The sequence below is a fragment of the Hemibagrus wyckioides genome, linkage group LG01 (assembly GCF_019097595.1).
Source record: "Hemibagrus wyckioides isolate EC202008001 linkage group LG01, SWU_Hwy_1.0, whole genome shotgun sequence".
NCBI classification, from domain to species: Eukaryota; Metazoa; Chordata; class Actinopteri; order Siluriformes; family Bagridae; genus Hemibagrus; species Hemibagrus wyckioides.
In genome coordinates, this window is record NC_080710.1 from 23,770,646 (window position 1) to 23,786,866 (window position 16,221).

General features: G+C 39.1%; 1 protein-coding gene across 2 annotated transcripts in view; it reads left to right on the forward strand.

The window, feature by feature from the left end:
• The window catches only part of xylb (xylulokinase homolog (H. influenzae)), a 55,159-nt gene that overhangs the window by 12,230 nt on the left and 26,708 nt on the right, over positions 1-16,221 (forward strand). Inside the window, exons 12-16 of one of the 2 annotated variants that reach the window (XR_009205852.1) lie at positions 845-960; positions 4,756-4,871; positions 5,135-5,208; positions 7,345-7,441; positions 15,101-15,192. Coding sequence is in view for 1 of the 2 variants with exons in the window: in XM_058400239.1 (XP_058256222.1) it covers positions 845-960; positions 4,756-4,871; positions 5,135-5,208; positions 7,345-7,441 (403 nt within the window). In the remaining variant the exon portion in view is untranslated. The remainder of the gene's footprint in view (positions 1-844; positions 961-4,755; positions 4,872-5,134; positions 5,209-7,344; positions 7,442-15,100; positions 15,193-16,221) is intronic. The other variant, XM_058400239.1, reaches the window with a different exon arrangement.

Below are 16,221 nucleotides of genomic sequence, written 5' to 3' on the forward strand. Positions count from 1 at the left end.
GGATGTTGAATTAATTTGTACTTCCTTTCCAACAATGTTGGGACAATTTGGTTTAAGTTGTGCCATTAGATCGCATTCACAGCATTGAATGCAGACATTTGATGGGAGACTCAAGTATCTCTTTCTGTCCTTCAGACTTATAAACCACAATCAGGTTCCAGACATTGCATTTCTAGTATTTGTGCCAGGAAGCTTGATCAATTTGTGAACATGTTTTGCACGGAATTTTCATTTTATTAGTGGTCAGGCTTATTTTTTTTTTCTCAGCCAAACCATTAATCCTCTCCATTGCATAGAGATTTACATCCATAACTTTTAAGCTCTTTCCTTAAAGCTGTCCTGAGCAATGTGTCATATTTCTGATGCTTCATCTTTGCTAGCTATATAAAAGAGATGTCAGAGCACTATGCATATCCATTCACTGTTCTTAAAGATGTTGGCACCCATCTGACATCCCTCTCGTGGTATTCTGTCAGTGAAATTTATCACATTAAATGGTTCAGTGATTTACATTTGCATCCAGTTATAATACTGGATCTCTGCTCTGCTAATATATGCTCATATAAAGCACCACTGTTGGAGCTCCAGTCCTGTGCCCTCTTCCCAAATTTAACTGCCGGTCACAACACATGGGGTGTTTTTCCAAAAAAGAAGCCTGCCTTAATGCTCTGCTGTCTAAGCTCGCTATTTTACCAGTCATCGAGTCGGTGGTTTTGATAACTATGCAATTAGCTAAAAGAAATGGTTTGAATTTTGCTTCAGAGGCAGCACATGTCACCATGTTGCCAAGTTACTGACATAAATGGTCAGAAGTGAGAATGAGTTGCTTTTTTGTGTCCGACAGGTGAGCCTAGGCACGAGTGACACCGTGTTTCTGTGGCTCAAGGAACCCAGGCCTATGGTGGAAGGACACATCTTCTGCAACCCTGTAGACTGTCTGTCGTATATGGCTCTGATCTGGTAAAATTATTCAGCTTTACATTTTAAATGGATCATTATGGTTTACAAAAACCTCTTTATATGTGTACAGTATTTTAGTTAGTACGTTTTATTGAGTTAAGTCTTTATTTGTCACATGTACATTATTGCACAGTGAAATTCTTTCTTCGCATATCCCATCCTTGGGGTCAGAGCGTGGGTTCAGAGCACAGGGTCAGCCATGATACAGAGACCCTGGAGCAGGGTGGGTTAGGGGCCTTGCTCAAGGGCCCAACAGTGGCAGCTTGGCAGTGCTGGGGCTTGAAGCCTGGTCTTCCTGTCAACAACCCAAGCCCACTTGAGTTACCACCACCCTGTTTACATTTAATAATGTATTTTATATATACATTATTAAATTCACAATAGACACTTTAAATAATTATACATCCAACATATAAAATCTGTTTTGATTTAAAAGCTGTCACAGTGGAAGCAAACCTAAAGACCAGTGATAGGATGTTTTACAGCCTCAGGGCAACGGATACATTTTCTGGGCACCAGTAACCTTTGAGTTTCTGACAAGGCCATGGAACAGCTAAAAAAATAAACAGATTTTATGTCTTACATAAATGAAACCTAAACTGGATTCTGAGAAATGGTCTTTTGAAAATGGTGGTGATGTGATCCCTTTCCTTAGTACAGGTAAGCAATCCAGCAGTCCAGTGATTGCAATATGTACTGACTAAAGCTGAAGGGGATTTATTAACACCTTTATCCAGAGCATTACAGTAGTCTAGACAAGGTGAAAAGATGAAATAAAAGCAAGGGTAACCTTCTCCAGGTCATGAAATATATGGTTTGGTTTTAGAAGTTGCTCTAAAAAGAAAGCTGTGTTTGATTTCATGATAAGGTCACCACCTTGAACTTTTTATCATGATCCTCAAACTATTCCCGAACATTTTTTTTGCAATGTGGCATGACACATTATCCTGAACAGGGGTCAGCATGGGAGCTGTGACCGGTCTGCAGCTACACAGCCCCATATGCAGCAAGTTGTGGTGCACTGTGTGATCTGACACCTTTCTATCATAGCCAGTATTAACTTTTGTAGCACTTTGTGCTCTTCTCTTGGATCAGATCAGACAGGTTAACCTTTGCTCACAGCATGCATTAGTGAGTCTTGGGTGTTCATGACCCTGTTTACTGTTTGCTCTTCCTTGGACCACCTTTTTTAGGTATTAACCACTGCATACCAGGAACACCCTTGAAGACCTGCTGTTTTGGAGATGCTCTGACCACATCTAGCCATCACAATCTGGCCCTAGGCAAAGTAGCTCAGATCCTTTTTCTTGGCCATTTTAACTGCTTCCAACACATCAACTTCTATATATGCTGCCTAATATATCCCACCCCTTGACAGGTGACACTGTAACAAGATAATCATTGTTATTCACTTCACCTGTCAGTGGTTTTAAATGTTATATAAAACACACACACACACACACACACACACACACACACACACACTTATATATCTAAGTAGAATAAAAGCTTTACATGAATTTCAGACCTGTTCCCTTTTTGCTTTAATGGCAGTGTGCATTCCTGGCATGCACTCCAGAAATTTGTGCAAAAACTTATGATCGATTTTTAGATCAAATGCATCAGAGTATCATCTGAACACATGCTTGAACAGAAAAGATCAGGTAGGAGGAAAGTTTGACCTTTTGCACGAAACAGTTAACATGGTTAATATTACATCTTGATTACATTTAAATAGGGACCTAGAAATAGTGCAGAATCTTAAATATTGCATATTCAATATATTGAACATGCTTTCTTGTGTGTGTGTGTGTGAGAGAGAGAGAGAGAGAGAGAGAGAGAGAGAAAGAAAGAGAGAGAAAGAGACTCTGACCCCCTTTTTTTAATCTTCCCCAGTATAATGGTTATGTGTATCGAGTTACTGAATGGCTCATTTCTGAAGACTCTTGAAGCTTGGAGGCATGTAGCAGACATGAAACTCAAGTGCTTTGCTCTCTGAAACTATATTAATGGCTGTAGGGAGTTAACAAGCTGGCTTGTGATTGAGGCAGCGGTATAGGTCATGCTCATGCTGCCTGCATGGAGACTGTATGTCGGAAATTGTATGCATGGAATTGTTGGTACTCTGAAGAACGATTGCTGTGAATAAAGATATGAAGTGCTCTTTCCTGCAGGTTCAGATTCTGAACTGTTTAGATATTTCTAGATTTCTTTCATTGATCTGAACCTGCAGTTAGAAAAGTCAATTTCCCATTTCTAGCCTTCTTCCAGTTTCCATGCCAGCATGATCTCTTCGCTTTTTCCCTTTGTTTTAATATCAGCTCAACCCAAATGGCCCTTGAAATTAGCCCATTTCCCTGTTTTTACTTCACAGTTCTTGGCTATTGACAATGGCTAATAAAATCCTATAGAAGCATACTGCTCGTTAACTTGTTTTTAAAGGTATGCAATACTGCTCACTTTATATCCTACACAACTGTGATATTTCAAATACAAATGTATGTGAATTATTCAATTATCGACTAATTCATTCATTTATGTTTAGTCAGAGTTAAACCGGTGACCCTGGAGCTGTCAGGCAGCCACATTACTCGCTGCAGATCTGTGCCACCCACTGAGAATAATTAATCAAACATAACGGATCACATTTTTATCATTAAGTTTATTTGTGTCGTTTTCTCCTTGTCTTTTTGTGATTCCTTTCTTTGCTTCCGGCACGTTTCCTCTCAGACAGGATTTTAAATGAAGGCATGCACAAATGTCTGCTGCAATTTACAGTAACTGTTAGCCACGCCCACTCAGTATACTGATATATACGCCCACTCAAGTATACTAATATTTTACCCAGTGTATGCTCAAGCAGTGATAATCACCTCTATTGTGGGTTTCAACATGAATTCTTTTCACAAAGTTACCTAGCATCACATTTACTACAGGATATTAGCATTTTTTGTATTTGTGGTCATCTTACGTAGGCTGGTGTAATGGTAATCTATAACTACTGCTACATGATCCTGACTGAAATACATTAGCTGTTGCATCTATATATTTTAATTTAAGTAATACTCTACTGGATGGGATAAAGTCATCATTTTGATCACTACATATGCATGCACCAAGAAACATGAAAGCATTTTCCACATTATACTATCTTTACAGGAATTATCTAAAATATACCAACATGTATAGCTGGCTAAAATTTCATGTTTTATTTCCACACTGTTTGTTCCGAATCGTTTTGCCATTTTGGATGGCTAGCAGGTCAAAGGACATTTCTCTCAGGTTTTAGTTGACTGATTGACATTTAAGATTCATCAGTGATAAAAATGCCAAAAGGAGAAAAGAAGGGGAAAAAATGCCACAGAAGCATATAGTTTGCCCAAAAATTGCCCAAAAAGATATAGGGATAGGAAGTTTTTAATCAGATTTTACATTTATATTTCCAATCTTATGTGGTTTAATACTTTTGGGAAAAATAACTTAATAAAAATAATTAAAAACTTTCAGTTTTCCCTTATTAATTCCCTTAGTTCCCTTATTAATGTAATTTTCCTTCAATTCAAACGAATTCAAAGCAAGCAAGACCAGGGTGGTTTCTTTACAAATACAACAAATAAAGTATGGTTGGTCATGAATATTTTTTTATTAAATATATATATTGATATTTACTTTGTTGAGATCCTTTCATTTAATTATTTTTGAATTTCTTTACACAGTTCTATAACTCAATATCCATGCCCCAGTGTTCGTCTGAACAGCTTCGGCTCTGACCCTTCATCTGTTCCTTCATTTCAGTTATAAGAACGGCTCTCTGACTAGAGAACGGATCCGTAACGAGTGTGCTGGAGGATCATGGGAAGATTTCTCCGCTGCCCTGAGGTCCAGCCCCATGGGGAACAATGGAAACATAGGTGCCAGTCCTTCCACATTATTTGTTTTACTGATTAAAAACATTGCTCATTATCAGCACATCCTAGGAGCAATTTGATAAACATGCTTGCTTTGCACATCATTCACTGATTTAATTAAGAGAAATCGGGGCCAGACGTGGTCATGCCCTACAGAGCGATGCCACAGTCCCACAGGAGCCATGCTGTGAATGGATGGTGATAAATGAATTAGGGCCAATCAGCTACGTGCTCATGCTGTGCTTTTTTGGCTTGTCGCTTTTTAGGAATTTATTTCGATGCAGTGGAAATCACACCTCCAGCGGTTGGGATTCATAGATTTGATCAGCATGATAAAGAAGTAGGTACCAACGCTGTTAAATTATATTATATTTATAGTTGTGATACATAATCGTTAATTGAGTTTGATGATTAGCCGTAATTGTTGTTTTCTCTGCCATTTTTGCGCCATCAGTCCAAATTCGGCAGGTTTATATTTGGTACAAGTGTCATTCAAGTCAGCTACCAGTATGCACCACTCAGAATTATCCATCTGCTTATATCAGCTTCCTTTTAATCTGACTACTTTCCTGCTTAATGCGATCACACTGCCTGAGCAGAAGTGAAATTGTGCCTAAATTGTGTGTAACAGTGAGCACACTTTTGTGTAGAAGTGCAGGGTGGCTGCGATAAACCTGAGATAATCAAGATCTACTGCCAGAAAAGTAAAATAATAAGGTAGACGGGCTGTTTTCTATCAAATGAACACATTTTTGTGTTATTTTTGACTTTTATTTCTTACATTTATTACGTATACATAGACACATTGAAAAGCCAAAATGTCTTCCCATTTGTATAATAAGATCTCATGCTGTTATAAATGGGAAATGCTGACTACAAAGCAGATCTGATCTTGCCGAGCTTCACCGTGGCTAATAAGCCGCTGTTCACTGTGTGAAAGCTGGCTGTTAAATGAGAGGACAGTAAAGCTCATTTTGGTCTAATTTATTAAACTGGACTCAGAATGTGCACGGCTGCTGCACATTAAAATTCCCTGCTCTTTGTAGCTTTTTAAAACTAGCTAGACAGGTGAGAGTACAGTAGTTACAAATGATACTGTACAATCAGGACTAGGTACAAAATGCACCAACCCACTGTGCAAAATTTATGACATAAAATCTAAAAAACCTAAAGTGCTGTTGAAATGCCATTCTGTTATTCCTACACGCTTTTCTAGTACTAGCACTTCACAAGTTGCCAGAGCGATAGCGATACCTCTGTCAATCAGTATGTGATCACACAAACCCACACAGTTCTCATCAGACAGCTTTTGAAGCCGTTGTAAAATCCTCGCTAAATATATACACACATTACAATAATTGAATTTTGAATTACTGCGTAAGGTTTAAATCAATAAAACCATAACACTTAAGCTATAGTCATGTCTAGAGAATACAAATATTTTTTTTCTGTTACTTAGCAACTGAATTATGTGGCGGAAATGTTGTTGATCCATCCGTACATTTTCCGTGCGGCTTGCTAAACATAAGGTCGCAGGGAACCTGGAGCCTATCCCAGAGGACTCGTGGCACAAGGCGGGGGACTCCCTGGATGAAGTGCCAACCCATGGCAGTGCACAATCCCACATCCATTCACACACTATGGACAATTTAGAAATACCACTCAGCCTACAAGGCATGTATTTAGACCGAGGGAGGAAACCGGCATGCCCGGAGCAAACCCCTGGAGCATGGGGAAAACATGGAAACTCTGTGCACACAGAGCGGAGAAAGGAATTGAACCCAAACCCTGGAGGTGCAAGGCAATAACCTACTTTAGGACATGATTTTATCATGAGTAAGGGAGTATCGGAAAGGAAAAATCCTCTTACACATGATAAAATCACTGCAACACATGTCCTGAGTGGCTTATTACTTTATTTAATGACACATCTTTAACACAAAGAGTTTTCAGCACTTGAAATCATGTTGCCAGCATTTTGCTTTTCATAATGTATTCCTTCCTGATTTATTCTGGCTTTAAACAACCAGTGACATGTAACTTGTGAGGTGCTTTTGCAGTGAGGTACTTTTACTGATCATCTTTAAAGACTTCCATTAGTAGTAATGTTCATCTCTACTCTCTTCACCAATAGTTATGGCCATGTTGTCCTTGTACTCTCTGTGAACTGCTGAGATTATCTCTCTGAAGGTTAGAAGTTACCCTTACTTTACTGATCTGAGAGCACCATTCTCTGCTTTGAGTGTAATCCCGCCTGTTTACAGACATGCCTAAAAAACTGGCCTGGGATCAGTGTGAAAGGGCGGCTTTCCTCGAAGGAAGGATTTCGAGAGGCCTTTGTGGTGTGAGCTGAGGTCATTCCTTCTGCTGAGCTCCTCTGTGGGAACGCTGGAGCAGTGAAAGAGTGCTTTGTGGAAGCAAGAATCAGCCCTATATCCATCCTAAAAGCCTGTCTTTGTCTTGTGCCTCTGCACAGGTAGCTGCCTTCACCCTGGAGGTGGAAATTCGAGCTCTGGTTGAAGGACAGTTCTTGGCAAAGAGAGTGCATGCCCAGAAGTTGGGTTACAGGATTAGTAAGTGCTCTCAATCTCACATTCACCGTCACATATCTGTTCTGTCTTCTCTCTGCAGATGTCTTTTTCTTATTCTTTGTTTTTATCTTTTGTTCTTTTTCATTTAGCTTTTGTGTATCTGTTTTCCTCTTTATCATCGCGTGTATGAAAGTTCCGAGGTTTGATTCGACGTTTTCTACGAGGAATTCAGGGGAATTCAGCAGCTTAAAGTTCTGCTAGCGCACTGAATGAAATGACCTTCATCTCATTTTCATTGGCCAGTAGTAGTTTTACTGCCATTTTTTTTTAGAATTCACACAAAGTCCTGCTTTTACCTTTTTGTGCCATTATTTTGTTCATTTTCCCTGGCCCATTATGTTGAAGCAGAAATCACAGCAAGGGTTATTACTTTACAAGTAGGGAAGCTTGCAGGCAGACAGCCGGCGAAACACACACTTTAATTAAAGTGTGATCAGGTGCTGAGAGACGAGAGTTTTCTCCCAGCCGGAGAGAGACTGCCCTGAGTGCTGCCTAACCTGCTCGCAGTTTGTCCCTGCTGCTGCCTGAGCTGTTTAAAATGCAATCACACCTTCTCTGCCTCACATCTTCTCCAAAGTGTACAGCCGGTCAGCAGCTCGTTGTCAGCAACTTGGGAAAATCTCTCTGAAATTAGAACAGCATTGGCAAGATTTCCAGAAGTTAACTTGACTAAGAATATTTTCTCCTTGCTTATGTAACTTTGATTGACACAGACAAGGCAGACATGCAGAAAATCATGGCCTTTCAAAGCTATTAGATGTCATCATCGCATATTATTTCAGCATCGCATATTATTCAGTTTCCCTTTTTCTTTTTCCTTTTCTCGCTCTGTTTTGAATGATATACCATGACTAAGTTGCAATCTCAATTTCAACCCATGTGTCCAATAGGTTCTATTTAGTGGAAAGAAAATGACTTTCCCTTCCCAACTTGTGTGTCAGTAAAGGGTTCACCCTATATTTAGGATATTTTGCCAATGCCACGGTCATCAGTGTGTGTTAGAGAGTGTAATTGGCCCTCTGTCCGTCTGAAGGACACCGGTGAATCGAGATTCCCTGTTATGTTGCTTGAACAGAAGTTTCACATGGCTTCACATGTTGTAGAGGACAAATGAGTTGACCTTTGATTCCCTCAGTTGGTAAAGGTTGCTGATGGAGTATTTGTATGATCTTTTAGCAATTTTCAGGGACTTGTTTGGGAGAAAGTTGGGCAAATGGATTAAAAGGTAATGGTGCTCTAGCCGAATTTGCTGTAAGTTGTGGCAGAAATTTTTGTGGCCAAGATTTCATAGAGAAAAATCAACTAGATTGGTGGAATTTCACTATGTACTGCACATTTCACTATGTACTGCATCAGCTATATGTGGTTGAAATGACAATAAAGCTTCTTGAATCTTGAAATCTTGAATCTTGGAAGACATATGGTATAAAGTTGGGAGTGAATTGTGTGCATGTGCGTGTGTATGTGTACCAGAACAGCATGAGAAGGAATATTTCTCAATATTTAGATACTGTTTTAACCCTTTAAACCTGAAAATTTCCATTTTTAAAGAATAATACAATACTGTGCAAAGGCTTTTGCTGTTCCACTCAACATATAGCACACTCCAGAATTATTGGACCCTTTAAAATGAGTGAGATTGAGTAATATTTTGAGCTCAAATAAACAGGGACATTACACGAATTAATTAAATGTTTAATTTGAAGTGGTTTACAAAACTAAAGGGATTTTCCATGTGTGCAAATGCAAATTTATATCTCGGATTTTCAAGAGTGAATTTATTTGCGTTTATTTAATAGGGGGATGTGGTAGCGTAGTGGTCAAGGTGTTGGAGTACTGATCGGTAGGTTGTGTGTTCGTACCCCAGGACCACCAAGCTGCCACTGCTGAGCTCCTGAGCAAGGTCCTAAACCCTCAACTGCTCATTTGTATGAAATGAGATGAATTGTAAGTTGCTCTGGATCAGGGCAGATAACAGAAACGTCAATTAGTCATGCTGTTATGTTTGACATAAACCAGAGAAAATACTGTTGTTTTGCAAATAATGGTTTAAAAATATTTTTTATTAGAACTAAAGATAAATCATTGATCATTGATTATGTTTTTTTAAGGGGAAATTTAAATTATTTCGTAATATTTATTTTTTATGAAGAGGGCTGAAATACGTCGACCTGCTTTGGAGGATCGGTTCATTAAACAGATTTTTAAAGTGAGGAATCAGTAACACACAGGCGTAAGGAGTGTCGGATCTGCTCCTCCTAAAACTTCTGAGTTGCCAGGTGCTCTGTGCTATAGCTTACACCCGAAACTATTTCATATTTATCAGCTTGTGATTACTTTTTTTTTTTTTTCTTCCCATGCTGAATAATAAACCAACTGACCGGCAATCAGGGGATTATTTTTCTCCAAAATGCCGCCAGCAAAAGGTACATTAGCGTGAAGGTTTATTTTCCCCTTTTTCCATACTAGCACTTTGTCTATTGATTTATGCTCAGGGTGCTTTGACATTTTGCCTTGCTGCAGGGTTTTTATCTGGGGGTGGCAGGAAGCTGAAATCTCTCTCTGCTGAAGGTCAGCTGGACTCTGACGGGAGCATTTTTGCTAAAAGTATTGCTTACTACTGTCTATTGATAGCTATAAATAATGTACCCGGTAGCTGACAATTCACTCTTAAGTGTACACGAAAATATCAGCAATATGACGTACCCTTTATAAATTATTCCATAAACACCGCTTGGAGAGAAATACCTGCCTACAAGTATCTTGTAACGTCTTTGCCGGTCGTCTTTGAGACGCCGCACCACATTTTAAACGCGTTTCACTATGTTCCATGTACATCCATGTATCAGAGTGGAACACAGATTGAGAATGATCCATTAAGATAATGTCAATGAGGATGAATCATATGAAGGTGCGCTCACTCCACATATCTGCTGCTTTTTTCCCAGACTGTTTCTACACCCGCCCCCCGCCCCCGATGGGTCATATGTGCTGTAAATCCATCTCTTAGTTAAGGGACATTGATTCTCCCTGCAGTCCTGCTGTTGCTGTAAATTATTCACTGTGCTCTTTGATCTGTGCTGGCCACTTACTCAGGGACCAGTGTGTGGCCTCTTTCTCTCTCTCTCCCTCGCTCTCTCTGTTTTTCTTTCTCTTACTCTTTCTGACTCACTCACTCACTCACTCACTCACTCTCTTTCTCACACACACACACACACACACGCACACACACACTTACTCACTCGATCTCTCATCTCTCTAACTCTCTCTCTCTGTTTTTCTCTCTCTTACTCTTTCTGACTCACTCACTCACTCTCTCACTCACTCTCTCTCTCTCACACACACACACACACACACACACACACTGTTTTGCTCTATCTCTTTCTCTCTCTCTCTCGCTCTCTCTCTCTCTCTCTTTCTTTCACACGCACACTTACTCACTCTCTCATCTCTCACCCTCTCTCTGTTTTTCTCTCTCTTACTCTTTCTGACTCACTCTCTCACTCACTCACTCTCTCTCACACACACATACACACACTGTTTTGCTCTCTCTCTCTCACACACACACACACACACACTGTTTCTCTCTCTCTCTCTGTCTCTGTCTCTCTCTCTCTCTCTCTCACCTCACACACACACACACACGCACACACAGACACACACTGTTTTGCGCTCTCTCTCTCTCTCTCTCTCTCTCTCTCTCTCTGTCTCTCTCTCTCTCTGTCTCTCTCTCTCTCTCTCTTTCTCTCTGTCTCTCTCTCTCTCTCTCTGTCTCTCTCTCTCTCTGTCTCTCCCTCTCGCCCTCTCCCTTTTGTCCTCTATCATTCTTTTCCACAGGCAGTCACAGCTCCGTGTTTATTTGCATGACTGTCAAAATTTCAATACTGCCACAACATTAAGATTAATCTAAGCAATCATGAAAGCAATGAGATGATTAAACATACAATATTTCAAATGTTCCGAGCGGCACAACTGCATGCAGTAACAATAGAAACCTGGCAAATTACCATTTATTATCGTTCAGTGAATTGTGTGTGTTGACAGTGTCAATGTCCACACACTAATGCTAGCTGGCAAAGCGGTGGCAGTTTCCTAGAATAATGTGAATTGTAAAGTAGTTTCCATGAAACAGTTGTCTTTTAATACATTAAAATGTTTTCTACATATTGCCTGAAATAAATTGGCTGTAACCCTGTCATCTGTACCAAGAAAGCATGATTATTTACTGATACTAAGTCACATTATTTCACTCTGTTGAGCTCTTCCACCAGAGGTTGTTTTCTCTTTTTAGGACCTAATGGCCCAGATTAGAAATTTGATATTTGATTTCCACCAAATCTACAGAGAGAAGTAAGTCTTGACTCGATTATAGGTAAGGAGATGCTTATCGAAATCATGCTTTAGTATCTTAAAATGATCAGAAGGTTTCTCAGAATGACATTAATACCTCAGTAAAGTCAGTTTCCTGTTAGAGATTTGTTAGAGATGTTAGATTTGTCACATGCTGCCAATGCCAACAGCGTTTAAAGCCTTAGTGACAAAATAAACGTTCTTAATGTTATGCACACTCCTGTTTACAATTCATTTTACCATTAATTATGAGTTTAAGCATTAAACCTCGTAGAATTGATTTGCATATGTCACTCATATTGTTTACAAATATGTTTTTAGGTAATTATCGAGGTGAAGTAGTTTGTCAAGACACAACAAAATTAAAAAAAAATAGGACTGTTTTGCAGAAGTTTCTCATTTTATGTAAATTCGGTCAAAATCTAATGGAGATAATAATAGCCAAATTGGTTCACAATTAGCCGAGGAGTCAAAGGAAATGGAATTGGTCTGTACATACCTGTATGTATGCAGTTCTCAAGATATGAGCCACCTATAGTGCCACTCTCAGGGCAGCTGGGCTCATCTCTCTTACCTGTGCTTGGGAACCTGATACGAATTCTAGGATGAGGACGGGACAGTTTTTTAAATTACAGCAGCAGTTCTTCAGAGGTGTAAGTCAACAGTATCCAGATGAGATTATCCATTACTGCAAGAAGCTGAGCTCCACTGCTGCTGATTTTAGTAAATAAAGGCTTAGAGGTTTGGCGACATTTTGGTTGTTCAGCAGTGTAGTTTAAAGCTGCAGTCACATTAGAAATTGTGTGTCATTGAAAATATAAACATGTTCCAGACTGGTTGAAAAAATTGAACTAATTTTGTAATTTAGCACTGTCATTATGAATCCTGTGCTCTGACTGTCAAGGCCTGGGTTCGATTCCCTGGGTTGATACTGAATCAAGATGTACATCTGGTATACACAACAGACACACATTGTGGAAATCTACCTTGACTTATTAGCTTGCCTGGGTTGGTTAACATTCTTAATAATAAAAAACACAAAATTGAAAGACAGTCATATCATGTAATTAACATATTTGTCAGTTACCTTTGTAATGCCAAATTTGCGTTTAGACAATAATTTATAGTGAGGTTAGGAAGTATTATCTCAAGTCTCATGCTTCTTCCCATCTCCTGCACCGAATAAGTACAGTTAGAAATGTTGGAATTCAGTGACAAGAAACTTTTTCGTGGCAGATTACCCTAGACTTTAATGCTGTTCTTGTTGGAATGTTAGAGGCTCAGTGAGACTCAAATCCAATACCATGAAGATTGTCATGCTTATTTAACAAAGACCGGCTCTTTATTTATTACACACATTGAGCATTAGACAGAATGGAATATATACTTATAAGATTCAGTTAATTTGATGTCCTGCGTAGATAAGGCTAGCTCCGAGTCATGCAGGAGCCATTAGCGACCACGCTATCTTCATAATATCCGCTCTTCTATTTGTTCTGCCTCTATAATCAAACAGTGACACTACGGTCAGTTATAAGAATGCACATGTTGTAGTGCAGTTATGCATTCACCTGGCAGTGTAGCACTTGTCGGATTGCTGGTGTTTCATCTGGGTGAGGGAGATCTACACCTGGTATTTGTGAGGAATGGCTCTTGTGAATATGCGATTAATGCTAATCCTAATCCTTCTATGATTTTCTGTATGCAGCAGTAGGATTCTTATAAGACGTTTCTCCTAAAATAGAAGTCTCATTCTGTTCATTTGTGGTTTCTGTGTGGGAGAGTGCGCTTGCCTTTCCGACCTGAAACCTGGCAGAAATAGATCTGTTTAAGTAGATGTGTAAAAAAAAACACACACACACAAGCAGACGATTTCACAACTATTTTACAGTAAGCACATTCAGCAAAGCCCTTATTTGCCCTTACTGTATCTTTCAGAATATTAACACACTCCGGCTATTTTGAAAGATCCTAGAAGCTGTGAGATGCAGGTGAGACATATCCTCAGGAGGCACCCTTAATTGTTTAGATGATGCCTACTTTATTTGGAAGCAGATCATGTTTTTCTAACCTTCAGCTCTCTAGTTTTGGAGAGACATTACTTACAATCACCTCAGATGCAGTTCTTGGCGTACAGGAGTGTTACTCGAAGTAGTCTTCTATTGTTTTATCCTCCTCATGGCTCTCGTAGCTTTACTGTCAGCTCAAACCAGTTTCTCATCAACAAGGTAATTCAATTTGAATCAATTCCGTTTTATTTGTATAGCACTTTTAACAATGGACTTTGTCCCAAAGCAGCTTTACAGAACATAAGAAATATAGTACAAAAAGTTCAAGGTTAATATTAGACTTATATTAAAATGTATTTGTACTTGTCCCTAATGAGCAAGCCAGAGGCAACTGTGGTGAGGAAAGAAACCTTGAGAGGAACTAGACTCAAAAGGGAACCCATCCTCATTTGGGTGACACCAAAGAGTGTGAATTACCATAAACACTGGAGAGTGTGATTATAAATAATGTTCTTTCTACAGTCATTTGGAGTTAAGTAAGCAGGAGCTCCTGAGCAGCTCAACATCTGAGTTCATTATAGAATCAAGACTAGGTCCTCCATGCTGATGCCTTCACATGCTCAATGATGGAGATACAGCATATGTAGTATGTTATTTTGTGTATTGATTAGGACGTTGGAAGTCCTCAAAGTCGACATGGGGTTGGCCCCTTCTCACTGACTGTCCGAAATCTTCATGAAGCGGAACAGAATTGGAGCTGACACAATCTCTGGATGCCTGGGGATGGGTAATAGAGAAGCAAGTGAATGAGCATAGCTGCTGTTCATAATATTAGCAAGCACTAGATGATAATGTGCATTTGATCAGATGTACTAGAGCATAAGGTTTCCACCTACAAATCTGCTGCTCACTGGATATGTTTCGTTTTCTATACCATTCATGTTGTGTGTGAAATTCATTTGAGATCAGCAGATTCTGAAATGCCCTGTCTGACTGTGGATACAATCAGGCTACAGTCAAAATCACTGATATCCCTTTTTTGATGTAACATTAACTGAAGCTGTTGTTCTGTATCTCTATGATTTTATGCATTATGCTGCTCCCATGTGAGTAAGAAAGTGTCTGGGTGTTCCTAATCAAGTGGCATGTATATCACAGTACAATAATCCAAATGCCATTTATTATATGAACACTTCTAAATATTGTTTCTCCCTGACATTTGGAAGAAGGCTGTTTAGATAGACAGCTTTGTGCTCCCATAATTTAAAACTGTCCTTCTCAGATGGCAGGGTACGGACAGCTGTCTTGTCAGCTTTCATCCACTGGATGTATTTGAAGGCCACGTTTTGGACAGATGCGACCTTCTCTGCGAAGGTAAATCCATAAATCTTCCTGAAAATAATGGACAGACTTGTCGCTTTGACTTGGGTGATCTTTATATTAAAACCAAACCCAAGTCAAGTACAATTTGTTGATGATATAAATTGTGGTAAAAGCTTCAACTGTTATCATGATGAAATGATGACATATTGGAACATGCTTAATTTTGACTTTTGTGTTTGTTGCTTTTATAGTCAGATCCCAAATGATGATGCAAATGATAATTTGACAGTGTGATGGTTATAATGAAGGCAGATTGATTACACAATTGATCAACCACCTTGCTTGCTCAGGAAGGGTGTATGGGTAAATGGATGGTGACACAGTTTGTACTCCATATTAGAATTGAATTAAAGCTATGGCGACGAGGTGGAAGTGCTATTTTACCAAAGCCAAAAAATGGAATTTGTTCAGCATTGGATTTCTTTGACATGTAATGCTTAATAGCTCATATGAGCTTTAATAACTTGTCATTTTTCATGGGTATTTCTGTTTTTACCTAAAGTTCCCACTACTTCTATCCCACTATCTTCAAAGTAAAAGCTGATATCACACCCATATCTGCTCTCTGAGATGCCCCAAGTGCTTGTAGATAAGCATCTAAAATTTTCATTTTATCATCAACTACTAAAATTCTGTGTAATTGAAGGAAAAACATCTCACACTGAAAGCCAATAAAGTCATTCTTCATTTTATATCAGACTTGCAGCAATAAAACAATTTATTTGTTTACACATGATCGAATCCGTCTGATAAATCAGTGTCCTGGTAAAAAGGTTTAACTAGCCAAGTATATTTGCATATATTTTAACCTCTATAGTGCCGCAGTCATGTTTGAAGAGTTTTTTATATTACTATCCATTGAATGAATTTGATGTTTCCAGAAGCCTGCACACATGCACTGGCTCTATAGATTTGCTTCGATTCTAAGATGAGAGAGGCTAAAATAAACGGCTCAGTGCAGCTTCATGCTTACTTTACTGCTCTGTTTGTCAATAGTAATAGCCGAGAGATTATTGACGG